The sequence below is a fragment of the Triticum dicoccoides genome, chromosome 2A, assembly GCF_002162155.2.
Source record: "Triticum dicoccoides isolate Atlit2015 ecotype Zavitan chromosome 2A, WEW_v2.0, whole genome shotgun sequence".
NCBI classification, from domain to species: domain Eukaryota; kingdom Viridiplantae; phylum Streptophyta; class Magnoliopsida; order Poales; family Poaceae; genus Triticum; species Triticum dicoccoides.
This window is the reverse complement of record NC_041382.1, coordinates 564,105,047-564,132,886: the sequence shown is the minus strand read 5'-3', so window position 1 is coordinate 564,132,886 and position 27,840 is coordinate 564,105,047. Positions and strand designations below refer to the sequence as shown.

At 47.2% G+C, this 27,840-nt stretch overlaps 1 protein-coding gene across 2 annotated transcripts; it reads right to left on the bottom strand.

Annotated features, from left to right (window-relative positions):
* Positions 1 to 544: 544 nt before the first annotated feature.
* LOC119355396 (14-3-3-like protein GF14-B) lies at positions 545 to 4,119 on the bottom strand. 2 transcript variants are annotated; one of them, XM_037622198.1, is made up of 6 exons: positions 3,972 to 4,119; positions 2,695 to 3,144; positions 2,538 to 2,616; positions 2,270 to 2,392; positions 998 to 1,114; positions 545 to 897 (listed from the first exon to the last, which is right to left on the bottom strand). In XM_037622198.1, exons 2-6 carry the CDS (start codon positions 3,102 to 3,104, stop codon positions 835 to 837), a joined length of 792 nt encoding a protein of 263 aa, XP_037478095.1. In that variant the 5' UTR covers positions 3,105 to 3,144; positions 3,972 to 4,119; the 3' UTR covers positions 545 to 834. The 2 variants fall into 2 exon arrangements, with proteins under 2 accessions (XP_037478095.1, XP_037478096.1); XM_037622199.1 differs by having other exon boundaries at positions 3,864 to 4,017.
* Positions 4,120 to 27,840: the final 23,721 nt, after the last annotated feature.

The following is a 27,840-nucleotide window of genomic DNA, read 5'->3' as shown; positions in this document are numbered from 1 at the left end:
TTCACGTTTAGCAAGGAGAGCTACGAGTTTTTCACGTTGTATTCGTTTGTTTGATTGATTCCCCTGTTACAGAAATGATCAGAAGATATCCTCAATCCTCAAAAAGAATAAAGATCAGAATCTTCCTCAATCCTAAAATAGAATAATGATCAGAAGAGGAAATCACGGCTGAGCTGCATCGATCTGCTGCTGATTCGCCGGGCAATCAGGCTCCGAGCCTCCGCCACATGCGTCGCACGATTCTTGCGTGACGCACAGATCACCCAACATGCCAACACCCGCGCAAATCCCTACAGAAAATCATTCCACCGAACTGCGCCCGGATCGCGCCGCCAGAGGCACCGCTATAGCCGCTAGAAGGATGTGGGCTAGGACGTCTGTTTCAGGATTTTAGGTACAGGAATGGGCTGCGTCTATCGAATAATTAAAACCCATTTCGTCAGCGCTTCAATCTTATCCGGAGCAAACAATCCGGCCAATCCCCAAATGAGAGTACTCCCCACGGAAAATCACCAAAAGAACCGAAACAGAACAGGCAAGACACTGACGCCGGACCACTCACGATAAGAAGCAATATTAAGGCAGAACGAAAGTACGAACGGCCACCACCACCACCAGTCTATGGGGCTCCCTCCCGAGCCAGACCAGGAGGCAGCCACCGCCTGCTACGCTACAAGCGGCGACAGCAACCTTCCCCGGCAACATCACATACGGGGAGCCTCAAATCTTGCGACAACAACCATAACACGGCTACGACATATCCAGACCACATTGCAATGTCATTGACAGTAGCAAACACTAGCTAGGAGCTTGCGGGGCGTCGCAAAGCCGGCTTTACTGCCCCTCGCTCGAGTCGTTCTTTGGAGCCTCCCTGATCTCCTCCTCCGCGGTGTCCTCCTGATAAAAAGCCAAGGAAGTCGGTTACGATTGTTCAAGGAGGATGATGGTTTTGAGGAACACGACAAGATAAAAGATGTGCTTGCGAAATCAACGATACCGTGATGTCAGAAGTCCAGAGGGTCAAGTTATCACGAAGGAGTTGCATGATCAAGGTGCTGTCCTTGTAGGATTCTTCGCTCAGGGTGTCCAGCTCCGAAATGGCCTCATCGAATGCCTGCAGAATGAATGGAACGTCATCATGATGCCAAGTTGCAAAGAATGTCTAAAGGAAGATCCAAAGCTTATAAATAAATAATTGAAATACAATTGGAGATGAAAGTCAAAATGGGCCAGAAGAATAAATAACTGAAATGAAATTAACGATGAAAAGTTACATATAAAAATGTAATAAAAAATACTCCATTTTGCATCAAAGAATCTAACTATTAAGGAAACTGGCACTTCATGACGAACTGTTGGCCAAGTTCTGCTACACCTATGGAAGATTATTTTATCCATTATTCTCTAGAAGACACTTCTACACCAAATATAAAGGCACTGAGAACAGGTCAAGTACAAGCTCGCATTCATGAGTCACAACAGCTAGTACAACAAACACTGGCGTTCAACCAATAATACGAGGGAGAGATACTTAATGATAATATAATCATACAAGATTAGGTGCACCAGTGACCACATGTTTCTTTCTGTGGGCAGTGGTCACACTCAACAACCACAGTTGACAAGCAATGCAAGGATTTTGTTGTCTCCAAGACCACAGCTAAAGATTATGGAAAAGTTCCATTGGCTCTAAAGTCAAATGACCACAAGCAAACTAATATGAATTGCCGTGTGCTCTGTCCATGATCACAAGCAAAAACTGGCCGCTAAAATATACAAGGGGATATCAAATTTACTAGTCCAGTAGATGAAAAATAGATTGCATTATTTCTCCAGTTGTGAAGTTTTATATATTTAAATAAGGTGTGGTACTTACACAATGGTGAACCGACCCTCAAATTTCTCATTGGTATCCCTTTTGCATGCTTAAAAATTGCTATATTATTGTGTGGTCAAAACAAACAGCACAATGAAGGTGGCAGTGTAAATATGACAAAAACAATGTGATTTGGATCAAATATTAGCCAAATTGCTGCTGGTCTATTTTTCATAAATCTGCATGTATTACGAGCCGCATTATTTGTAATTAATTTTACCAGTTCACCTTATCAAACATGAAAGCATCATTCAGAGAAAAATAATTTAATTACATGTATAGTGTATCTAGCACGTCACAAGCAAAAAAAGAACATCCGACATTCCAACTGACTCAGAAAAACTACCATGCACAGGCAAAAACAGAACATCTAACTGACTCAGAAAAACTAACCTGCTTTGCGAGATTGCAAGCACGATCAGGCGAGTTGAGGATCTCATAATAGAACACCGAGAAGTTCAGTGCCAGCCCAAGCCTAATCGGATGAGTTGGAGCCAGCTCAGCCAAAGCAATATCCTGAAAGATTATACAGCAAACCAAACCTTTTTAAACAAGAGAAGTAGAACATATTATATAATCCCAAAGAAACATTTAACAAATTCAGAAGAATGATTCTTCGCCAATAAATTGACATTGTTAAATATGAAAACAAGTGATCAACCTGAGCAGCCTTGTATGCCACCATGGTATTCTCAGCAGCATCCTTCCTCTCAGGCCCACTCTTGAATTCGGCAAGATACCTATTTATCACAGTTGCTTCAGCTAAATGAAAAATTACAATCCCATAATTAATGAAGAATCCCTACGGGCCATCATACCTGTAGTAGTCACCCTTCATCTTAAGATAGAAGACCTTGGACTCAGGGGCAGTGGAAGACGGGACAAGGTGGGTTTCGAGCAGCTTGAGGATGCCATCACAGATCTTGCTAAGCTCAGTCTCGATCTTGCCACGGTACTCCTTGATGAGCGTGACCCGGTCCTCGTTGCCACGGCTCTCCTCCTTCTGCTCAATGGAGGAGATGATGCGCCATGAGGCACGGCGGGCTCCAATCACATTCTTGTATGCAACAGAGAGCAGGTTGCGCTCCTCCACAGTGAGTTCCTCGGAGTCGACGGTCTTGGCCACCTTCTCCATGAACTCAACCATCTCCTCGTACCTCTCAGCCTGCTCGGCGAGCTTAGCCATGTACACATTCTCCTCACGGGAAAGCTCCGCTGGTGCCGTCATCTTCACAGTTCACAATTTCAATTTTTTCTGAATGCCAAATCTGCAGGATCAAAGAGAAAAACAACAGTCAGCTAACTGCTCGCCCCAAATCAATTTTTTCTCAATACTGATATGGATATGTACAAATACACAATTCTACAATGAGTAATCTATGATCCACGCACAAATACACATGTTGCCAGACAAAATTCCACAAGGAAAGCACTATTAAGCAAAAAAACAAAAGCAGCTGTAATTCTTTCAGATAGGCCCCAAATACCGAAAACAGGTTTGATTTTGAATTGTATACTGCACACTGGCACAAATAACAAGGCCAATTTTGCATACCACCGTGCCCCGCATATCCGAGCGAAATACAACCCCTGCAATACTGCAAAGCATCGGATCTAATCTGCCGTAATATATCCACACGAGGGGGAAAAACGAAGTAACGAAATTCACGCATGCAAAACACACACCAAACCCAGGCTTTGACGGGATCCGACGTGCGGCAAATCCTATCAAACCAGTCGCGGGTAGATCACAACGATCCTATAACAACACCATTCACTACGCACGGTAACAATTCCGTACGAAACAGCAGATTTAACCCGAGAATTCAGCGCAACAAATCCCGTCAGAACACCGCGGATCAGGGCGACGGGAGGGGATGGAGGGGCGGGGGTACCAGCGAAGATCTAGTCAAACGACGACGATAATCGGAGGAGAATTGAGGGATGCGGCGGTGAGATTTGATTTGAGGAGGAAACGGCTGGGTACCTGCGTCTGCGTGTGTCGCCGCAGATCTAGTCAAACGACGACGATAATCGGAGGAGAATTGAGGGATGCGGCGGTGAGATTTGATTTGAGGAGGAAACGGCTGGGTACCTGCGTCTGCGTGTGTCGCCGCAGGTCTCCTCGTCGCGCTTGGGCTTTCGAACTGGGGAGAGGAGGCGGCGCCCGGGGGGGCCTAGAAAAGCAGCCCCCCGAGACCCCTGCGCCCAATGGGGCCCCGACGCGTGGCCCCGCCTGGCCCCACGGCGCAGCGGGACAACCGAGGGTTTGCGATGGGGACGACCACCGACGGGCTGCCCCACGCGTCAGCGGGCCCCGGGCGCGTCGTGCCGATAAGCTCGACCACCGCCGCGACAGCCTAGCGTCGTTGGACTGGATCGGCGCGGGAGGGAGGGATGGAAAGGCCTCTCCGTCGTCACGGGGTGCGTGGCTACCCCGCCGCCCCTGCCCGGTGGGTCCGGGTGACGCGCGTGAGGAGATTTCGGCGCGTTAACGGAGATTTGGGCGGGTGTGGAGCGCGGACGGACGGGCCGGGCGGCGGCGCGGGGCGTGGCGCTGACGGGGCAGCGGGGCCCGCGCGGCGGGGGGTGGGGTGGGGTTCACGTGGTGTGCGTGTGACGCCCGCAGGCGACGCGGGGCGGCGGCGGTGCGTTCGGCGCCTCGGGTTGGTGACTTGGCTCGGGCGACGCCAACGACCAGCCAGCCAGCCAGCCGGCCGCCCACCTGCTCCATTCAATTCGATTTTCTTCGCCCGCCTGGGAGGGAAGAAAATGCGGCTGCGTTTCCTGTGGGCGCGCTGGTAGTGGATTAGCTGTCTCCCTCCCCGCCGACGCGGACGAGGACATACTTGATTCGCAGAAAATTCAGTTCAGTTTCGGCGACTGACAGAGAGCGTCAGATCCAATGAGATGCCTGGCAGGGGTAACCTTTTTTTTGGGAAATACCATGAGTTTGTTAATTTGACGGCGACATACATGATCAATCCTTTGACGCAGCCATGTTTTTTAACAGGTATAATCTACTAGTGTTAAAAACGCTCTTATATTATGGAACGGAGGGAATACTTGGCAAACGTTATAGCTCCATGGCATCTCCAACTGTGCTCATCGAATGGACACTCGCAAATGTCCTGCCATCGGCGAACCAACATGTGGTTGGATGGTTTACAGGGACGGTGGTATCCACAGCCCATCAGGGTTCAAGTTCTGGTGCTTACACTATTCTTGAATTTATTTCAGGATTTCCGACGATGCGCTTTTAGTGGGAGAAGATGTTCCCGTGGATGACGAAACGCTGACTTCGTAAATCTCAAGATAATATGCCGGCTCAATCTCTCGGAGGTGCTCATATGAGTAGGGGTGTGTGTGTGCGTGTTCATAGGGAGTGTGTGTATGCGCGTATGTATGAGCGCTTGCGTTTATACTGTGTTTAAAAAAATGTCTCCTTGGCCATTTGAACAACAATCGTCGTCCGGGAAGCGGTTCAGGGAGTCGGGCCAACCGCCACGACATCTGTCTCAAGCGGCGGCAGTGCACCCGTGCATCTGCACCTTCTCCTCTTCGCAGAGCGTGCACTACCGCTTCGACTCGATGACCCCGAGTTGGAAGATGTCGTCATTGATTTGTCGACGAGGTATGGGTCTGATCTCAAGACTAATGGGTCAAAAAATGGGATATCCTCTTCTTTGGCTACACCAACTAATGTAGTAGATTGCGTTTCGGAAGACACTTTCTCCATTTTGTCAGTACAGGTAACAATGGATCTTGACCTCGTTTCTTTTTCCTGTTATTTGACTTCTTGGAATGGAATTCTTCTCATGATAGTCACACAAAGCCAAGGAGCAGAGGATGGATCCTAAGGGATCTTTTTTTCTTCTATTATAAGTTTTGATTACACACGGTGGGCGTCGGTCTCCTTGGTGGTCTTGGACTCGTCCAGGGCCAACGTCGCCACGAGATCTTCGTCGGTGAGGACCCAGGATGGCACCACCAGGGTCTTGTGAAAGGAGGTTGATCATCGATGTCGCTGCCACTTCATCTAGGTAAGAGCTTTTAAGCTCGTAGAGGAGGAGGGGGAGGTGTCGCGGGACCCGTCACCCTAGAGGTGGTACTCTGGGAGGGTGCACGACTACGATGGGGACAACTGTTGCTCCTACTTCATGGTGGTCAGGCACCACTGGAAAAAGGGCTGGCAACACGGCGGGGACAACAACCGCGCATGCTTCATGGTAGTCAGGTGCCAGTAGGAGCCGGGCTGGCGACGTGACGAGGACACTAGCCGCTCCTACTTTGACGCGGCGTCTGATCTCGTGGTCTCTTGGCGGGGAGGATGACACTTGGGCCAATGCATCAAGGAGTGACGTGTGGATCCCGACTGCCAACTACTCCTTGAGGGAGTCCTGGATTAAGGGGTCATTAGGTATCCGACCCGTGTATCATGGGCCGGACTGATGGGCCGTGAAGATAAAGAGTAGAAGGCCTCCCCCCGTGTCCGGATGGGACTCTCCTTTGCGTGGGTGGCAAGATTGGCGTCCGGATGAATAGCTTCCTTCTTCTGTAAACCGACTCTGTACAACCCTGGGCCCCTCCAGTGTCTTTATAAACCAGAGGGTTTAGTCTGTAGAGGCTATTAGAATTCATATTGGCTAGACGACTAGGATTTAGCCATTACGATCTCGAGGTAGATCAACTCTTGTAACCCATATACTAATCAAAGTCAATCAAGCAGGAAGTAGGGTTTTACCTCCATCAAGAGGGCCCGAACCCGGGTAAACATCGTGTCTTCTTTGTCTCATGTTACCTCCGATTCTCAGACGCACAGTTCGGGACCCCCTACCCGAGATCGGCTGGTTTTGACACCGACATTGGTGCTTTCATTGAGAGTTCCTCTGTGTCGTCGATGGAAGGATCGATGAATCGCCTTGTCATTAATGAAAACATCACCTCTGGAAGGGCCCTAGCTCCAGGACAGGTCCTCCAGCTTGGCAGCTTCACCATGGGCGTCCGCTTGGCCGTTAAGCCAAAGGCAACCCTCGCGATCGCCAAACATCACCTCCGCTTCAGCCTCAAACACTTCGAAAATATGGATCCGGCAGATGTCTCGTCCTTGAACGAACTGTTGGATCGCATCGCCGCCCTGGGAGTCGCAACAGACTATGACCAGATTGGGCTTAAACCCGATCAGAGGGAAATCAAGTCCCCGCCGATCACCCACCTAGTAGCGGTCGTGGAGGAGCAAGCCGAGAATACTTCTCCCCCTAAGTGAAGAACAAGCTATGTTCGGATTTCCGAGCCCTGCGTGTCGTATACCCGTCTTCGGGAAGAGACCGTATGTCCTCTGAACGTAGAATCAAGCGTCGAGCCCGAAAGTCTCCAGGACCCTCCGGGTCCTAGAACAGTGACCTCGAAGATTCTTCAAACTCCAGATCCAATGGCGGGTCAGGGTTTGGATTTTAGCCCGCCCACCCACCACAAGCAATATTCCCCAAGCAATTCAGGTCGTCCATACGTATGTGACCTAATGTATGCACGACAGCAACCTCAGGAAACGGTCCATCACTTCTGGGCTAGGTTCCTCCTTGTTAAAAACAAGATTAAAGATTGCTGCGACGACGATGCGGTTTCAATTTTTTGCCGCGACTATATGGATGAGGGAATCCTCAATGCCCTCAACTGCCGCCGTATACTGCACTTTGCAGATTTGGCACACATAGTATAGAAGTACTGCGCAAAGGAAAGCGCTTGGAAAACCCAAACAATCCGATGGGATCCTCCTTCCTTTAAGCAACCCACCGGACGGGCAAAAAGGATGCACCCTTATGGGCCACCCGATCATCATCTCGTTGACAAGAGAATCAAATCCTTCACAGGACATAGAACTGTCCTCGACGATTTGCTCGACAAGCCCTGTCAGATACACACTACGCCGATACCGAACCAACACATAGTCTTCGGGCATGTTGGGTGCTCCGGCAAGTGGCTAAGAGCGGCGAGGCTATCCTCACCAACATCACCCCAGAGACGCACTCTTCGGAAGACGATGATCCCAATGTCTTTACAATCTTCGAAGCCTTTTCTTCAAATAATCGGCGCAAAAGGGCGCTTTGCGACCTCGCCGAAGTCAACCAAGTAGCCACAATAAATCCTTGGAACGACATGGTAATAACTTTTACTGCCGACGACGAACCAAGGGTCAGATCAGTCCAAGCACCTACCGCCCTGGTCTTAAATCCAATTGTGGATGGCTTTAGGCTCACTAAGGTGCTCATGGACGACGGCAGCGGACTGAACCTCATCTACGAGGGCACGCTCAATAAAATGCAAATGGACAAGAGTCGCATCGAGCAAAGCAGCACCACCTTTCGAGGCATTATCCCCAGTCAAGAAGCACGATGCTCGGGGAAAATTAAACTTGATGTATTATTCGGTACATCGGAGAACTACAGGTCCGAAGAGTTACTCTTCCACGTGGCACCTTTCAACAACGGATATCACGCCCTGTTGGGGCGAGACGCCTTCACACGCTTTCAAGCAATACCCCATTACGGGTACATGAAACTCAAAATGCCAGGGCCTAATGGAGTTATCACCATCACCAGTGATCTGAATATAGCACTCCGCGCCGAAAACAAAACTGCACCCTGGCCCTCGAGGCACTATTGAGGCCCTCGCGACCGAGTAGTTAACCACTCTGCGGACCACAGTGGGCAAGGACGATGTAATCCTCGATAAGAGGCCCAAGTCCACTTCTTTCAAACCAGCAAACGAAATAGTTAAATTTCAAGTGCACCCGATGGATCCTAACAAGACAGCCTCCATTGGAGCACAGCTGGACTCGACGGTTGACGTCACCTTGCGAGCGTTCCTGCGCGAAAATTGGGACATCTTTGCTTGGCATCCTTCGGATATGCCAGGAATCCCATGCAGACTGGCCGAACATAGCCTCAACATAATAAAGGGGTTCAAACCAGTCAAGCAAACGCCGCGACGATTTTCCGAACCCAAACGACAAGCTATGGGGAGGAGCTTGATACGTCTCCAACGTATCTATACTTTTTTATTGTTCCATGCTATTATATTATCAACCTTGGATGTTTTATATGCATTTATATGCTATTTTATATGATTTTTGGGACTAACCTATTAACCTAGAGCCCAGTGCCAGTTTCTGTTTTTTCCTTGTTTTTGAGTATCGCAGAAAAGGAAAACCAAACGGAGTCCAATTGACCTGAAATTTCATGGAGATCATTTTTGGACCAGAAGAAGCCCACAGAGTACCGGAGATGGGCTAGAAGAGTCTCGAGGCCACCACGAGGGTGGGGGCACGCCCTACCCCCCTGGGCGCTCCCCCCTAACTCGTGGCCGCCACGAGGACCCCCTGACTTGTTCCCGACTCCAACACATCTTATATATACCCAAACTTCCAGAAAGAAACCTAGATCGAGAGTTCCGCCGTCGCAAGTCTCTGTAGCCACCGAAAACCAATCTGGACCCGTTCCGGCACCCTGCCGGAGGGGGGAATCCCTCTCCGGTGGCCATCATATTGGCGCTCTCCATGACGAGGAGGGAGTAGTTCACCCTCGGGGCTGATGGTATGTACCAGTAGCTATGTGTTTGATCTCTCTCTCTCTCTCTCTCATGTTCTTGATTCAACACGATCTTGATGTATCGCGAGCTTTTCTATTATAGTTGGATCTTATGATGTTTCTCCCCCTCTACTCTCTTGTAATGGATTGAGTTTTCCCTTTGAAGTTGTCTCATCAGATTGAATCTTTAAGGATTTGAGAACACTTGATGTATGTCTTGCATGTGCTTATCTGTGGTGACAATGGGATATCACGTGATCCACTTGATGTATGTTTTGGTGATCAACTTGCGAGTTCCGTGACCTCGTGAACTTATGCATAGGGGTTGGCACACGTTTTCGTCTTGACTCTCCGGTAGAAACTTTGGGGCACTTTTTGAAGTTCTTTGTGTTGGTTGAATAGATGAATCTGAGATTGTGTGATGCATGTCGTATAATCATACCCACGGATACTTGAGGTGACATTGGAGTATCTAGGTGACATTAGGGTTTTGGTTTATTTGTGTTTTAAGGTGTTATTCTAGTACGAACTCTATGATAGATTGAACGGAAAGAATAGCTTCGTGTTATTTTACTACGGACTCTTGAATAGATCGATCAGAAAGAATAACTTTGAGGTGGTTTCGTACCCTACAATAATCTCTTTGTTTGTTCTCCACTATTAGTGACTTTGGAGTGACTCTTTGTTGCATGTTGAGGGATAGTTATATGATCCAATTATGTTATTATTGTTGAGAGGACTTGCACTAGTGAAAGTATGAACCCTGGGCCTTGTGTCAACACATTGCAATACCGTTTACGCTCACTTTTACCACTTGCTACCTTGCTGTTTTTATATTTTCAGATTACAAAAACCTATATCTACCATCCATATTGCACTTGTATCACCATCTCTTCGCCGAACTAGTGCACCTATACAATTTACCATAATATTGGGTGTGTTCGGGACACAAGAGACTCTTTGTTATTTGGTTGTAGGGTTGTTTGAGAGAGACCATCTTCATCCTACTCCTCCCACGGATTGATAAACCTTAGGTCATCCACTTGAGGGAAATTTGCGACTATCCTACAAACCTCTGCACTTGGAGGCCCAACAACGTCTACAAGAAGAAGGTTGTGTAGTAGACATCAAACTCTTTTCTAGCGCCGTTGCCGGGGAGGTTAGCGCTTGAAGGTATATCTTTAGATCTTGTAATCGAATCTTTTAGTTTCTTGTTTTATCACTTGTTTAGTCTATAAAAGGAAACTACAAAAAATGGAATTAAGGTTGCCTCATATGCTTCATCTTTTTAATGTCTTTCGTGAAAATAAGGATTCCGATAATTGTGCCAAAGTGTTAGAAGAAGAATGTATTAAAATGTTTGGCACTACATCTTTGGATGATGAGCATGATTGCAATGTTGTTAGTATGAATTATTTGAATATCCATGATGCTAATGATATGCAAAGCCATAAGCTTGGGGATGCTATGTTTGATGAGGATGATATTTTTTGTCCCCCAAGTTTTGATGAGCAAATTTATTTTGATGATAGCATGCCTCCTATTTATGATGATTATATTGATGAAAGTGGGTCTGGAAGAGTGTCAACTTTAGGAAGTAATGATCCCACTATTTTGGAGGGTGTTGAATCTTATTGTGATAATTATGAAAGTGGGTTTGGAGAGGTCATGACTTTAGTTAATGTTAATCCCACTATTTTGGAAGAGTGTCAACTTTGCATACATGTGGATCGTGTTAAGAATATGTTTTGTGATAGCTATATTTTTGAATTTTCTTATGATCCTGCATGTAATTATTATGAGGGAGGAATATATGCTTGTAAGAATTGCAATAATATCAAGTTTCCTCTCTACATGTTGAAAATCTTGAAGCTATGATTGTTTTGCCTTCCTATGCTAGTTGATTATTGTTCCCATAAGTTGTTTGCTCACAAAATCCCTATGCATAGGAAGTGGGCTAGACTTAAATGTGCTAGTCATATTCTTCATGATGCTCTCTTTATGTTTCAATTCTTATCTTTTATGTGAGCATCATTGAAATCATCATGCCTAGCTAGGGGCGTTAAATGATAGCGCTTGTTGGGAAGCAACCCAATTTTATTTTTGTTCTTTGCTTTTTTTTCTGTTTAGTAATAAATAATTCATCTAGCCTCTGTTTAGATGTGGTTTTATGTTTTAATTAGTGTTTGTGCCAAGTAGAACCTTTGGGAAGACTTGGGTGAAGTCTTTGCGACCTTGCTGTAAAAAACAGAAACTTTTGCGCTCACGAGATTAGCTGCTAGTATTTTTTACTGGAGAGTGCGATTAGGTTGATTGTTTTTTAAGATGATTAATAGAAAAATTCCTAAGGTCGACCAATTTATTTCAGAATTTTTTGAGTGACAGAAGTATTCGAATGATACAGATTACAACAGACTATTCTGTTTTTGACAGATTCTGTTTTCATCGTGTTGTTTGCTTATTTTGATGAATCTATGAGTAGTATCGGAGGGTATGAACCATAGAGAAGTTGGAATACAGTATATATTACAGCAATATGAAATTTGAATGAGTTCACAACAGTACCAAAAGCGGTGATTTGCTTTCTTATACTAACGGAGCTTACGAGTTTTCTGTTGAGTTTTGTGTTGTGAAGTTTTCAAGTTTTGGGTAAAGATTCGATGGACTATGGAATAAGGAGTGGCAAGCGCCTAAGCTTGGTGATGCCCAAGGCACCCCAAGGTAATATTCAAGGACAACCAAGAGCCTAAGCTTGGGGATGCCCCGGATGGCATCCCCTCTTTCATCTTTGTTCATCGGTAACTTTACTTGGAGCTATATTTTTATTCACCACATGATATGTGTTTTGCTTGGAGCATCATTTTATTTTATTTTGTTTTGCTTGCTGTTTAAATAATATCCCAAGATCTGAAATTCTTAAATATTACAGAGTCTTCACATAGTTGCATAATTATTCAACTACTCATCGATCTTCACTTATATCTTTCGGAGTAGTTTATCATTTGCTCTAGTGCTTCACTTATATCCTTTTAGAGCACGACGGTGGTTTTATTTTGAAGAAATAGATGAACTCTCATGCTTCACGTATATTATTTTGAGAGTATTTTAGAACAACATGGTAATTTGCTTTGGTTATAAAATTAGTCCTAATATGATAGGCGTCCAAGATGGGTATAATAAAAACTATCATAAAAAGTGCATTGAATACTATAAGAAGTTTGATACTTGATGATTGTTTTGAGATATGAAGATGGTGATATTAGAGTCATGCTAGTTGAGTAGTTGTGAATTTGAGAAATACTTGTGTTAAAGTTTGTGATTCCCGTAGCATGCACATATGGTGAACCATTATGTGATGAAGTTGGAGCATGATTTATTTTTTGATTGTCTTCCTTATGAGTGGCGGTCAGGGACAAGCGATGGTCTTTTCCTACCAATCTACCCCCTAGGAGCATGCGCGTAGTACTTTGTTTTGATAACTAATAGATTTTTGCAATAAGTATGTGAGTTCTTTATGACTAATGTTGAGTCCACGGATTGTACGCACTCTCACCCTTCCACCGTTGCTAGCCTCTCTAGTACCGTGCAACTTTCACCGGTACCATGAACCCACCATTTACCTTCCTCAAAACAGCCACCATACCTACCTATTATGGCATTTTCATAGCCATTCCGAGATATATTGCCATGTAACTTTCCATCGTTCTGTTTATTATGACACGCTCCATCATTGTCATATTGCTTTGCATGATCTCCATCATTGTCTTTGCATCGGACAGTTGGTAGGCGCGTGGGAGTCTAGGGTTTCCCCCCGCCGCCACCCCCACCCCCTCGCCGCCACCGAAGACGACCGCTGGGAAAGCCCGTGCGGGCGCCGGGGAAGGTGGCGGCAGGGTCTTCAGTGCTCCTTCTTCGCGGAGGCCCTCGGATCCAGGGCGGTGGCCCCTGCTGGCGTGGCGTGTGGCGTGCCTGAGGGCTCGGCTGTGAGGACGGCGAGACACAGGTGGTGGTCGTGCACGGCGTGGAGCTTCCCATGCCAGATCTAGAGGTATTGTCCCCTCCCTTCCATGCATCCCTTCCCAGTCCCTGGTTCGGCTTTGGATCTTGTTGGATCCACCCCCGGTGTGTTCTGCTGGAGCAGATTGATGTCCGAGGGAAACCTTGGCCGCCTTGGCCAGCCGGCAGCGGCCACGCCACCTTTTGGCGCCGCTTTCCTCCTTGGGGGCGCTACTAAGGACACCATCTCTCCACTCCGACCCATGTCCCGGTGAAAGCCCAAGATCCGATGCCGATTGGGCGTCGGCGGCGCCCCGTGCACCATTACCTTCCTGGAGGCGGTGCCAAGGACTTTGGGATCGGATGGGAGGGTCTGCAAGTGAGGGGTGGGGGTGTGCTGCCTCCCTATCGGTGGAGCGGTGTTTCTTTCTACATATTCTTGGCGGCGGCTCTTGGCGGCATGGAGCAGCGGAGGCTTGGCGTCAGATGTGTGGTGATGGACACACACAGGAGGTCGATGCTGTCTGGCGTCATGGTGGCGTCGGCGGCAGCGAGACCGGGCAAGGCCGATGCAACAGTACAACTCTGAAGATGGATAGGTGGCAGGTGGTTGTGGTGGCCTCATACCCGGTAGGCGTCCTGGTTGAGGAGCACGCCGGACTAGTGGGTGCCCATACCCGGCAGGAGTCCTGGTTGGGACCTCAGGTCTTAGATGTTAGGTTTGACTACGAGGTCTATTTGGTATTAGGCCCAGACCATCAGCGCCCCTTCATCAACTAGATAGGAGTAGCGATAGAGGTTGCTGAGATGGTGGCTTTGGTCTTACTGTTGTACGACTTTGTAAGGTCTTGTGTTAATAATTAATAAATTGGCCGTATGCATCGTCCAGATGCAGAGGCCGGGGTATTCCTCCTTTTCTAAAAAAATGATCATGTAATTGACATTGTATTTGTGCCAAAGCCACCGTTTATAATTCTTTCATACATGTCACTCTTGATTCATTGCACATCCCAATACACCGCCGGAGGCATTCATATAGAGTCATATTTTGTTCCAGTATCGAGTTGTAATTTTTTGAGTCGTAAATAAAAATGTGATGATCATCATTATTAGAGCATTGTCCCATGTGAGGAAAGGATGATGGAGACTATGATTCCCCCACAAGTCGGGATGAGACTCTGGACGAAAAATAAAAAGAAAAGAAAAAAGGCCATAAAAAAGAGAAGGCCCAAAAAACAAAAAAATGAGAGAAAAAGAGAGAAGGGGCAATGCTACTATCCTTTTACCACACTTGTGCTTCGAAGTAGCACCATGATCTTCATGATAGAGAGTCTCCTATGTTGTCACTTTCATATACTAGTGGGGATCTTTCATTATAGAACTTGGCTTGTATATTCCAATGATGGGCTTGCTCAAAATGCCCTAGGTCTTCGTGAGCAAGTGAGTTGGATGCACACCCACTTAGTTTCTTTTTGAGCTTTCATACACTTATAGCTCTAGTGCATCCGTTGCATGGCAATCCCTACTCACTCACATTGATATCTATTGATGGGCATCTCCATAGCCTGTTGCTACGCCTAGTTGATGTGAGACTGTCTTCTCCTTTTTGTCTTCTCCACAACCACCATTCTATTCCACCTATAGTGTTATGTCCATGGCTCACGATCATGTATTGCGTGAAGATTTAAAAAGTATGAGAACATCAAAAGTATGATACAATTGCTTGGCTTGTCATCGGGGTTGTGCATGATTTAAATATTTTGTGTCATGAAGATAGAGCATAGCCAGACTATATGATTTTGTAGGGATAGCTTTCTTTGGACATGTTATTTTGAGAAGACATGATTGCTTTGTTAGTATGCTTGAAGTATTATTATTTTTATGTCAATATTAAACTTTTGTCTTGAATCTTTCGGATCTGAACGTTCATGCCGCAATAAAGAAAATTACATTGATAAATATGTTAGGTAGCATTCCACATCAAAAATTCTGTTTTTATCATTTACCTACTCGAGGATGAGCAGGAATTAAGCTTGGGGATGCTTGATATGTCTCCAACGTATCTATAATTTTTTATTGTTCCATGCTATTATATTATCAACCTTGGATGTTTTATATGCATTTATATGCTATTTTATATGATTTTTGGTACAAACCTATTAACCAAGAGCCCAGTGCCAGTTTATGTTTTTCCCTTGTTTTGAGTATCGCAGAAAAGGAAAACCAAACGGAGTCCAATTGACCTGAAATTTGACGGAGATCATTTTTGGACCAAAAGAAGCCCACGGAGTACCGGAGATGGGCCAGAAGAGTCCAGAGGCCACCACGAGGGTGGGGGCGCGCCCCCTACCTCGTGGCCGGCTCGGGGACCCCCTGACTTATTCCCGACTCCAACACCTCTTATATATACCCAAACTTCCAGAAAGAATCCTAGATTAGGAGTTCCGCCGCCGCAAGCCTCCGTAGCCACCGAAAATCAATCTAGACCTGTTCTGGCACCCTGCCGGAGGGGGAATCCCTCTCCGGTGGCCATCTTCATCATCCCGGCACTCTCCATGACGAGGAGGGAGTAGTTCACCCTCGGGGCTGAGGGTATGTACCAGTAGCTATGTGTTTGATCTCTCTCTCTCTCCCGTGTTCTTGATTTGGCACGATCTTGATGTATCGCGAGCTTTGCTATTATAGTTGGATCTTATGATGTTTATCCCCCTCTATTCTCTTGTAATGTATTGAGTTTTCCCTTTGAAGTTGTCTTATTGGATTGAGTCTTTAAGGATTTGAGAACACTTGATGTATGTCTTGCATGTGCTTATCTATGGTGACAATGGGATATCATGTGATCCACTGGTTGTATGTTTTGGTGATCAACTTGCGAGTTCCATGACCTCGTGAACTTATGCATAGGGGTTGGCACACGTTTTTGTCTTGACTCTCCGGTAGAAACTTTGGGGCACTCTTTGAAGTTCTTTGTGTTGGTTGAATAGATGAATCTGAGATTGTGTGATGCATATCGTATAATCATACTCAGGGATACTTGAGGTGACATTGGAGTATCTAGGTGACATTAGGGTTTTGGTTGATTTGTGTCTTAAGGTGTTATTCTAGTACGAACTCTATGATAGATTGAACGGAAAGAATAACTTCATGTTATTTTACTACGGACTCTTGAATAGATCGATCAGAAAGAGTAACTTTGAGGTGGTTTCGTACCCTACAATAATCTCTTCGTTTGTTCTTTGCTATTAGTGACTTTGGAGTGATTCTTTGTTGCATGTTGAGGGATAGTTATATGACCCAATTATGTTATTATTGTTGAGAGAACTTGCACTAGTGAAAGTATGAACCCTAGGCCTTGTTTCAACGCATTGCAATACCGTTTACGCTCACTTTTACCACTTGCTACCTTGCTGTTTTTATATTTTCAGATTACAAAAACCTATATCTACCATCCATATTTCACTTGTATCACCATCTCTTCGCCGAACTAGTGCAACTATACAATTTACCATTGTATTGGGTGTGTTGGGGACACAAGAGACTCTTTGTTATTTGGTTGCAGGGTTGTTTGAGAGAGACCATCTTCATCCTACGCCTCCCACGGATTGATAAACCTTAGGTCATCCACTTGAGGGAAATTTGCTACTGTCCTACAAACCTCTGCACTTGGAGGCCCAACAATGTCTACAAGAAGAAGGTTGTGTAGTAGATATCAGAGCTAGCCAAGCTACTTGAAGCCGAGTTCATTAGAGAAATCAAACACCCGGACTGGATGGCAAACCTGGTCATGGTGCCGAAGAAGGATAAATCATGGCACCTTTGTGTCGATTTCAAGGACCTCAACAAGGCTTGCCCTAAGGACCCCTTCCCACTGCCCCGCATTGACCAAATCATTGACGCAACCGCAGGACACGACTCACTGTGTTTCCTTGACGCATACTCCGGATACCATCAAATTAGGATGAAGGAGTCCGACTAGGCCGCAACAACATTCATTACACCCTATGGGCCTTTCTGATTCAACACTATGCCTTTTGGGCTCAAAAACGCTGGTGCCACTTACCAACGCATGATTCAAACATGTTTGGAGAAGCAAATTGGCAAAACAGTGGAGGCATACGTAGACGACGTCGTCATCAAGACTAAACATGTCGAATCATTGGTGGACGATCTATGACTCATATTTGACAACCTCCGAACATACGACATACGGCTCAATCCGAAAAAATGTGTCTTCGGCGTCCTAGCCGGAAAACTACTTGGGTTCATCGTTTCTAATAGGGGAATTTAAGCGAACCCAGCAAAAATCCAAGCCTTGTCACAATTGGCAACATCAACAGAATTCAAGCAAGTCCAATAACTAGCGGGGTGCGTGGCAGCCTTGAGCCGCTTTATCTCCGGACTAGGAGAAAAGGTGCTACCGCGTTATCGACTGCTCCGACGCACCGACCACTTCGAGTGGACGGACGCGGCCACAACTAGATTGGAAGAAATAAAAACTTTGTTAGCAAGCAACCCAATCCTTGTCGCACCAAGTGTTGGCGAACCTATGTTGCTTTACATATCTGCGACTCACCAGGTAGTGAGTGCGGTCCTTGTCGTCGAACGACAGGAGGAGGGACATAAATTCCCTCTCCAGAAACCCATGTACTATGTATAGGTGGTTCTAACACCATGCAAAATCTCAATACCCACACAACCAAAAGATAGCTTATGCGGTCTTCATGGCACCCCGGAAGCTGCGACACTACTTTCAAGAGTGTTCGATCACGGTTGTCGGATTACGGGTTCCGGCAAACCCTTGAGGTTTGAACACTGGGGTGCGCACGAAGATCTCTCTCCCCTGCGAGCCCACTCTTGCAACCATCTCTAAGCCTAGCTCACTGAACCCGAAGAACAAGGGACACAAAGATTTATACTGGTTTGGGCCACTGTTGTGGTGTAATACCCTACTCCAGTGTGGTGTGGTGGATTGCCTTGTAGGCTGAGGATGAACAAGTACAAGGGATGAACAGCCTCCTGAGGATAGGTGTTCTTGAGCTCGATGAGCTTGTGTGTGTGTGGATGGTCTCGATTGTCCCTCGTCTATGGTGGTGGCTAGTCCTATTTATAGAGGCCCTGGTCCTCTTCCCAAATATTAGGCGGGAAGGGATCCCACAATAGCAAATTTGAAGGGAGACAACTACTACAAGTTATCCTGACAAAAGGTGGTCTTCTCCTACCAAAGGCTCTGGTGGTGACGCTGTCGTGGGCTCTGCGATGACCTCCGTCCTGCCGTCCTGCTGGTCTTGGTCTCGTTGCACTAATATGGAAACCTTTGCCTGATGCCTCGGGACTCCTCGTCTGCGCTTGCCCCCTTTAGCACCAAAGAGGCAACGAGTACTCTGCGCTCGCTGGCGCCCGCCCGGCCTTGGTTGTCATGGCTTACGTCACGCGCTCCTCGCGAGGTGCCCCTTGCATAGATATCTCCGCCCCTCAGGAGCCAACCTAGGGAGGCTGCCCCTGAGGAGGTCTTGCGTCGTCCGCCTCACGAGGCTTGGCCCCTCGCGAGGGTATTAAATGGTTGCTGATGAAGATGGGTCGCACCAGGGCGCTGGATGAGCCACGCCCTGGGTCGCAGGCAGGCAAGTCTGGGTACCCCTATTCCCAGGACGCTGATAGTAGCCCCCGGGCCCAAGGCGCGTTTGGGCTTGGCTTTGAGGTGAAGCCAAGGGTCAAGTGCGGAGCGCCGCGGGCCCCAACAGCATGTGGCCTCGATTGATGTGCGGCGATTCACGGGTCGTGGGCGTCTCCGCTTCCCCATCCTGCCTCGGCAACTGCCGACTTGACGAGACCATGTTGCATGCAGAAGAAGGTCATCATTACCTTAGATCATGGAGGCCGGCGGTTGGCCTCCCTCTGGCTATAAATGAGGAGAGGGGTAGAGCCCCCGTCGCTCATCTCTTCCTCCATTCCGCCCGCTTCTTCTTCTTCTTCCTTGCTTCAACACCCATGGCACCGATACAGAGGTTCTCCGCCGCTGAGAAGGGGAAAACCCCCCGCGAAGAGCCAGAGCCACTCCCGCCGAAGAAGAGGCCGGTCCTCTCCCACAACATCGTCACGAGACCGGAGGTGACAAGGCCCGGGCACGAGCGGCCTCCCCGGGCTACCCGCTGCCCTTGTATGCTCAGGCGGATGGCTCTGGAGGAGGAGTCAGGGGCCAACGGCCCTCACGCCATGGCCGCAGTGGCTGTGCAGTGGTGGCACGCGCCGCCGCCCCACGAACCCACGCCGAGGACTCCTCGCGAGAACTCGTGGTGTGGGCGGCGATGCCACCGCGCACGTGGATCCGGCTTCCACCGTTCTTTGCCGAAGAGATGCCGCCGAGGGGGCCACTAGAGTTGTGGTTGCAGCACGCCGGGTGTGACACCCCGACGACGGGAGCGGAGGTCGAGGTCGTCTCCCCAGGCAAGATCTTCATGACCCGCGGATGGGGTGAGGTCGCTCGCGTCTGCCGCACGGAGGGGGCGCTCGCCGTACATTTCGAGTACGACAGCGCCTCCATGCTGTTCTTCACGGTCTTCGACGAGGAGGGCAATCGCCTGGAATGCTGCCCTAGAGGGGGCCGTCAGGATGGTGCGGCGGCAAGCGCTCAGCCCGCCCTTGGACCTGCCGACAGCTCCTCCAGCAGGAGCGGCGGCTTCTGGGAGTCCAGTGACTCTCCCGGGCCTGACAAGACTCCAGAGATGAGCGACGACAGCTACGTGCCCCCGAGCTCATGTCGCGCCCGGAGTTCCGCGACGGCGTTCGCTCATCGCTGTCGTCGATCTGGATGAGGTTGGCATCGGCCTCCCATGGCCCCCTGTTGATGATGGCATCGACGGCGACGCTTGTAGACAGGGCTCCTAGAAACCTTCTTCTTTTGTTCCCTGTGAGGAATCGAGATGCACCCCATGGGGGCGTGTAAAGTGTGTGTATTGCGTTTTGTCAATGTTATCCTTATTGTGAAGATTTACGACTGCATGTCTTGCTTCGGCTCAGTCCCCCCTTTCCATCCTCGCGGTAGCTTGGCGCTCTATGCCGATAGGTCTCGGTCCCCAGGCAGGCTGCAGCCACCGCTGGTATGCCAGGTTGCGATGCCGTGGTCAAGTCCAGGAGGTGAGCGGCCCGAGGTCCAGTAAGAGCTCCTAAGGCGTGATGCTCAAGAGGTCCCCTTTAGCGTTCGAGCAACTACCTGAAGGTGGGAAAGGAAGGTGGCGTCGCCACAGCAAGGCTGTTGGAGGTGGGAATCTTGTCTCTCAGTGTCGAGCTGATTCGAGCATGAAACTTATCTTAGTGGTCCGGAGCCGATTCCTTGCGCAACGCCAATTCCGTGTGTCAGCTGGGTCAGGCTCGCGCGAGCTTTCCCCTCCTTTCACGCTCTTCTATGTGCTCTGCATCCTCGGGTCCCGGCCCTCGAGCGAGCTCAGCCGCCGCTGGTATGCCAGGTCGTGATGCCATGGTCAAGGTGAGGGCTGAAGAGCCAGTAAGAGCTCCTGAGTCGCGATGCTCAAGAGCCCCCCTTTAACGCGTAAGCGAATTGTGTGAAAAAAGAAGGAGCCCGCGATGCCTCCCGCCATCAGCCTCCGGAGATTCCTGCAGGTCAGTGCGAGGGAGGAATACAAGTTGCAACCGCGCTTGCCAGTCTGCCACTGGTCGTTTCGCAAGAAGATGAAGGCACTAAGGGCCTGGTGAGGTGACATGCGCGGGGCGCGCCGTGAGCCAGAGCTCGATCGCTTAGATTTGTCAGTGTTGCAGGGGCGAACCCGAGCACAAGCGTCGTGCCGGCATGAGTAGCCCCGTTGCGGGGTGAGCGAGGGATCGATTGGTGATGCGGGTGGCCGCGAAGGGCAACAGGTAAGCAGGTGATAATCATAGAACGACTCGAGCAAAGAGGCAAGTTAGCTTAGGTAGATGCAAGAACGATACATGCCACAGGGACGGACCCATGCAGCCTGGGGATGATGCAGCCCGAGGGGCGCCACCGTCAAAATAAGCTAGAGATGCAAAAGGATACACGTCGCAGGGACAGGCCCATGCGACTTGGGGATGATGCTGCCCAAGGGGCGCCCCTAACTGAATGAACTACAAAGAGTCACCTGATACCGTAGTTGGAGCGGTGTTGGAGTAGCTGAAGATGCGCGCTGAAGGGTTGTCCCTCATGAGCCGCCAGGGTCCTGAGCCTCAGGAGGACCCGCAGGCCCAGGTGGCTCCTGAAGAACCGTCGCGACCTCCTCTAGGACGGCGTGATGCCTGGCCTCCTGAGCCGTCAGGATGCTCCGCAGGTGGCGCTGGAAGGTGACAGCCATGCTCGGCAAGCCGAATGGCATGCGAACGTAGCTGTGAGGTGGACCCTTGCACCGTCCAACGCATGAAGGCCAGAAATGTCCCTGATATGCAACCCTGTTGAGCCCTGGAATGTCGATACAGAGACGCAGCCCGCCATCCTCGCCAGGATGGGGAACTGCGCCGGGTGGTGGGCGGCGGTCGCCGCGTATGGTCCTTGCCTCTTGAAGCTCCTGGACCGCGTTGGTGATGAACTCCTGAGCACAAGGCGCTCCACGCCTTGTGCCATCTTGAGGGAAACGTGAAGCGAAGCACGCCTCCATGTGGTGCCCGAGCGCCTCCCTCGTGACGTTGGCTAGGTCTGAGGTCCTCCATAAGAGAGACCCCGAGCCCAGCCTGAGGAGGGCGTGATACGTATCCAACGTATCTATAATTTTTTATTGTTCCATGCTATTATATTATCTGTTTTGGATGTTTAATGGGATTTATTATACACTTTTATATTATTTTTGGGACTAACCTACTAACCCAAGGCCCAGTGCAAATTGCTTTTTTTTTGCCTATTTCAGTGTTTCGCAGAAAAGGAATATCAAACGGAATCCAAACGGAATGAAACCTTCGGGAGAGTTATTTTTGGAACAAACATGTTCCAGGGGACTTGGAGTAGACGTCAAGAAAGGAGCGAGGAGGCCACGAGGCAGGGAGGCGCGCCCCCCACCCTCGTGTGCCCCTCGCAGCTCCACCGACCTACTTCTTCCTCCTATATATATCCATATACCCCGAAAACATCTAGGGGCACCACGAAACCCTATTTCCACCGCCGCAACCTTCTGTACCCTAGAGATCCCATGTTGGGGCCTTTCTAGAGCTCCACCGGAGGGGGAATCAATCACGGAGGGCTTCTACATCAACACCATAGCCTCTCCGATGATGTGTGAGTAGTTTAGCATAGACCTTCGGGTCCATAGTTATTAGCTAGATGGCTTCTTCTCTCTCTTCGGATCTCAATACAAAGTTCCCCTCGATCTTCTTGGAGATCTATTCAATGTAATTCTTTTTGCGGTGTGTTTGTCGAGATCCGATGAATTGTGGGTTTATGATCAAGATTATCTATGAACAATATTTGATTCTTCTCTAAAATCTTTTATGTATGATTTGTTATCTTTGCAAGTCTCTTCGAATTATCAGTTTGGTTTGGCCTACTAGATTGATCTTTCTTGCAATGGGAGAAGTGCTTAGCTTTGGGTTCAATCTTGCGGTGTCCTTTCCTAGTGACAACAGGGGCAGCAAGGCACGTATTGTATTATTGCCATCGAGGATAAAAAGATGGGGTTTATATCATATTGCTTGAGTTTATCCCTCTACATCATGTCATCTTGCCTAATGTGTTACTCTGTTCTTATGAACTTAATACTCTAGATGCATGCTGGATAGCGGTCGATGTGTGGAGTAATAGTAGTAGATGCAGAATCGTTTCGGTCTACTTGTCGCGGGCGTGATGCCTATATACATGATCATGCCTAGATATTCTCATAATTATGCACTTTTCTATCAATTGCTCGACAGTAATTTGTTTACCCACCGCAATACTTATGCTATCTATTGGAAATATGCCCTAGAGGCAATAATAAAATAGTTATTATTATATTTCCTTGTTCATGATAATTGTCTATTGTTCATGCTATAATTGTGTTATCCGGAAATCGTAATACATGTGTGAATACATAGACCACAACACGTCCCTAGTGAGCCTCTAGTTGACTAGCTCGTTGATCAAAAGATAGTCATGGTTTCCTGACTATGGACATTAGATGTCATTGATAACGGGATCACATCATTAGGAGAATGATGTGATGGACAAGACCCAATCCTAAGCATAGCTCAAAGATCGTGTAGTTCGTTTTCTAGAGCTTTACCGAATGTCAAGTATCATTTCCTTAGACCATGAGATTGTGCGACTCCCGGATACCGTAGGAGTGCTTTGGGTCTGCCAAATGTCACAACGTAACTGGGTGACTATAAAGGTGCACTACGGGTATCTCCGAAAGTGTGTGTTGGGTTGGCACGAATCGAGACTGGGATTTGTCACTCCATATGACGGAGAGGTATCTCTGGGCCCACTCGGTAATGCATCATCATAATGAGCTCAATGTGACCAAGTGGTTGATCACGGGATCATGCATTACAGTATGAGTAAAGTGACTTGCCGGTAACGAGATTGAACGAGGTATTGGGATACCGACGATCGGGTCTCGGGCAAGTAACGTACCGATTGACAAAGGGAATTGTATACGGGATTGATTGAATCCTCTACATCGTGGTTCATCCAATGAGATCATCGAGGAGCATGTGGGAGCCAACATGGGTATCCAGATCCTGCTGTTGGTTATTGACCGGAGAGTCGTCTCGGTCATGTCTGCGTGTCTCCCGAACCCGTAGGGTCTACACACTTAAGGTTCGGTGACGCTAGGGTTGTTGAGATATTAGTATACGGTAACCCGAAAGTTGTTCGGAGTCCCGGATGAGATCCCGGACATCACGAGGAGTTCCAGAATGGTCCGAAGGTGAAGATTTATATATAGGAAGTCAAGTTTCGGCCATCGGGAAAGTTCCCGGGGTAATCGGTATTGTACCGGGACCACCGGAAGGGTCCCGGGGGTCCACCGGGTGGGGCCACCTATCCCGGAGGGCCCCATGGGCTGAAGTGGGAGGGGAACCAGCCCCTAGTGGGCTGGTGCACCCCCCTTGGGCCTTCCCCTGCGCCTAGGGTTGGAAACCCTAGGGATGAGGGGCGCCCCACTTGGCTTGGGGGGCAAGCCACCCCCCTTGGCCGCTGCCCCCTTGGGGATCCCATCTCCTAGGGCTGGAGCCCCCCTAGGGGTCTTATATATAGTGAGGGGGAGGGAGGGCAGCCGCACCCTAGCCCCTGGCGCCTCCCTCTCCCTCCCGTGACACCTCTCCCTCTCGCTAAGCTTGGCGAAGCCCTGCCGAGATCGCCGTTGCTTCCCCCACCACGCCGTCGTGCTGCTGAATCTCCATCAACCTCTCCTTCCCCCTTGATGGATCAAGTTGGAGGAGACTTCTTCCCAACCGTACGTGTGTTGAATGCGGATGTGTCGTCCGTTCGGCGCTAGGTCATCGGTGATTTGGATCACGACGAGTACGACTCCATCAACCCCGTTCTCTTGAACGCTTCCGCTCGCGATCTACAAGGGTATGTAGATGCACTCCCCTCTCCTTCGTTGCTAGATGACTCCATAGATTGATCTTGGTGATGCGTAGAAAATTTTAAAATTCTGCTACATTCCCCAACACTATCTTGAGAGAAGCCACTAGTGAAACCTATGGCCCCCGGGTCTATTTTCCATCATATAAGTTTCCAATCTATTTTATTTTGCAATCTTTATTTTGCAATATATATAATAAAAATATCAAAAATATTTATCTTATTATCTCGATCAGATCTCACTCTCGTAAGTAACGTGAAGGGATTGACAACCCCTTTATCGCATTGGTTGCGAGGTTCTTATTTGTTTGTGTAGGTGCGAGGTGACTTGTGTGTAGTATCCTACTGGATTGATACCTTGGTTCTCAAAAACTGAGGGAAATACTTACGCTACTTTGCTGCACCACCCTTTCCTCTTCAAGGGAAAACTAACGCAATGCTCAAGAGGTAGCAAGAAGGATTTCTCGCGCCGTTGCCGGGGAGATCTACGTACAAGTCAAGACATACCAAGTACCCATCACAAACTCGTATCCCTCGCATTACATTATTTGCCATTTGCCTCTCGTTTTCCTCTCCCCCACTTCACCCTTGCCATTTTATTCGCCCTCTTTTTCCGCTCACCTCTTTTTTGCTCGCTTCTTGTGTGCTTGTGTGTTCGATTGTTTGTCACGATGGCTCAAGATAATACTAAATTGTGTGATTTTTCCAATACCAACAAGAATGATTTTATTAGCACTCCGATTGCTCCCCTACCGATGCTGAATCTTGTGAAATTAATACTGCTTTGCTGAATCTTGTCATGAAAGATCCATTTTCTGGCCTTCCTAGTGAAGATGCCGCTACCCATCTAAACAACTTTGTTGATTTGTGTGATATGCAAAATAAGAAAGATGTGGATAATGATATTGTTAAATTGAAGCTATTTCCGTTTTCTCTTAGAGATCGTGCTAAAACTTGGTTTTCTTCTTTGCCTAAAAATAATATTGATTCTTGGAATAAGTGCAAAGATGCTTTTATCTCTAAGTATTTTCCTCCCGCTAAGATCATCTCTCTTAGAAATGATATTATGAACTTTAAGCAACTATATCATGAGCATGTTGCACAATCTTGGGAGATAATGAAATTAATGATTCGCAATTGCCCTACTCATGGTTTGAATTTATGGATGATCATACAAAAAAATTTATGCTGGATTGAATTTTGCTTCTAGAAATCTTTTAGATTCTGCCACGGGAGGCACTTTTATGGAAATTTCTTTAGGGGAAGCTACCAAACTCCTAGATAATATTATGGTTAATTATTCTCAATGGCACACCGAAAGATCTACTAGTAAAAAGGTTCATGCTATAGAAGAAATTAATACTTTGAGTGGAAAGATGGATGAACTTATGAAATTGTTTGCTAATAAGAGTGTTTATTCTGATCCTAATGATATGCCTTTGTCTAATTTGATTGAGAATAATAATGAATCTATGGGTGTGAATTTTGTTGGTAGGAACAATTTTGGTAACAACGCGTATAGAGGAAACTTTAATCCTAGACCGTATCCTAGTAATTCCTCTAATAATTATGGTAATTCCTACAACAATTCTTATGGAAATTATAATAATATGCCCTCTGAGTTTGAATCTAGTATTAAAGAATTTATTAGTTTGCAAAAGAGTTTCAATGCTTTGATTGAAGAAAAAATGTCTAAGATTGATGAGTTGGCTAGGAACGTGGATGGAATTTCTCTTGATGTTGATTATTTGAAACTTAGATCTATTCCACCTAAGCATGATATCAATTAGTCTCTCAAAGCCATGAGAATTTCCATTGATGAGTGCAAAGAAAGAACCGCTAGGATGCGTGCAAAAAAGGATTGCTTTATAAAAGCGTGTTCTTTTAGTTTGGATGATAATAAGGATGAATATCAAAAAGTGATTGATGTGTCTCCTATTAAATCTTTGTTTTGCAATATGAATCTTGATAATGATGGTACTGGAGATGAGTCAACTTTAGTTAAAAGGCGTCCCAATGATTCCGAGTTTTTAGATCTTGATGCAAAAATTAATAAAAGTGGGATTGAAGAGGTCAAAACTTTACTTAGCAATGAACCCACTATTTTGGATTTTAAGGGATTTAATTATGTTAACTGCTCTTTGATAGATTGTATTTCCTTGTTACAATCCGTGCTAAATTCTCCGCATGCTTATAGTCAAAATAAAGCTTTTACCAAACATATTGTTGATGCTTTAATGCAATTTATGAAGAAAAGCTTGAATTAGAAGTTTCTATCCCTAGAAAGCTTCATGATGAGTGGGAACCTACTATTAAAATTAAAATTAAAGATCATGAATGCTATGCTTTATGTGATTTTGGTGCTAGCATTTCCACGATTCCAAAAACTTTGTGTGATGTGTTAGGTTTCCGTGAATTTGATGATTGTTCTTTAAATTTGCACCTCGTGGTTTCCACTATTAAGAAACCTATGGGAAGGATTAATGATGTTCTTATTGTTGCATATAGGAATTATGTGCCCGTATATTTCATTGTTCTTGATATTGATTGCAATCCTACATGTCCCATTATTCTTGGTAGACCTTTCCTTAGAACGATTGGTGCAATTATTGATATGAAAGAAGGGAATATTAGATTCCAATTTCCGTTAAGGAAAGGCATGGAAAACTTTCCTAGAAAGAAAATTAAATTACCTTATGAATCTATTATGAGAGCCACTTATGGATTGCATACAAAAGATGATAATACCTAGATCTATTCTTGCTTTTATGCCTAGTTAGGGGAGTTAAACGATAGCGCTTGTTGGGCGGCAACCCAATTTTATTTTTGTTTCTTGATTTTTGGTTCTGGTTAGT

Coding starts and splice junctions, on each gene's coding strand:
- LOC119355396 (XM_037622198.1), bottom strand. CDS start 3,104: ATGACGGCACCAGCGGAGCTTTCCCGTGAGGAGAATGTGTACATGGCT. Junction 2,393..2,537: donor TGGCATACAAGGCTGCTCAG/GTTGATCACTTG, acceptor ATAATCTTTCAG/GATATTGCTTTGGCTGAGCT. Junction 898..997: donor TCTGGACTTCTGACATCACG/GTATCGTTGATT, acceptor GCTTTTTATCAG/GAGGACACCGCGGAGGAGGA.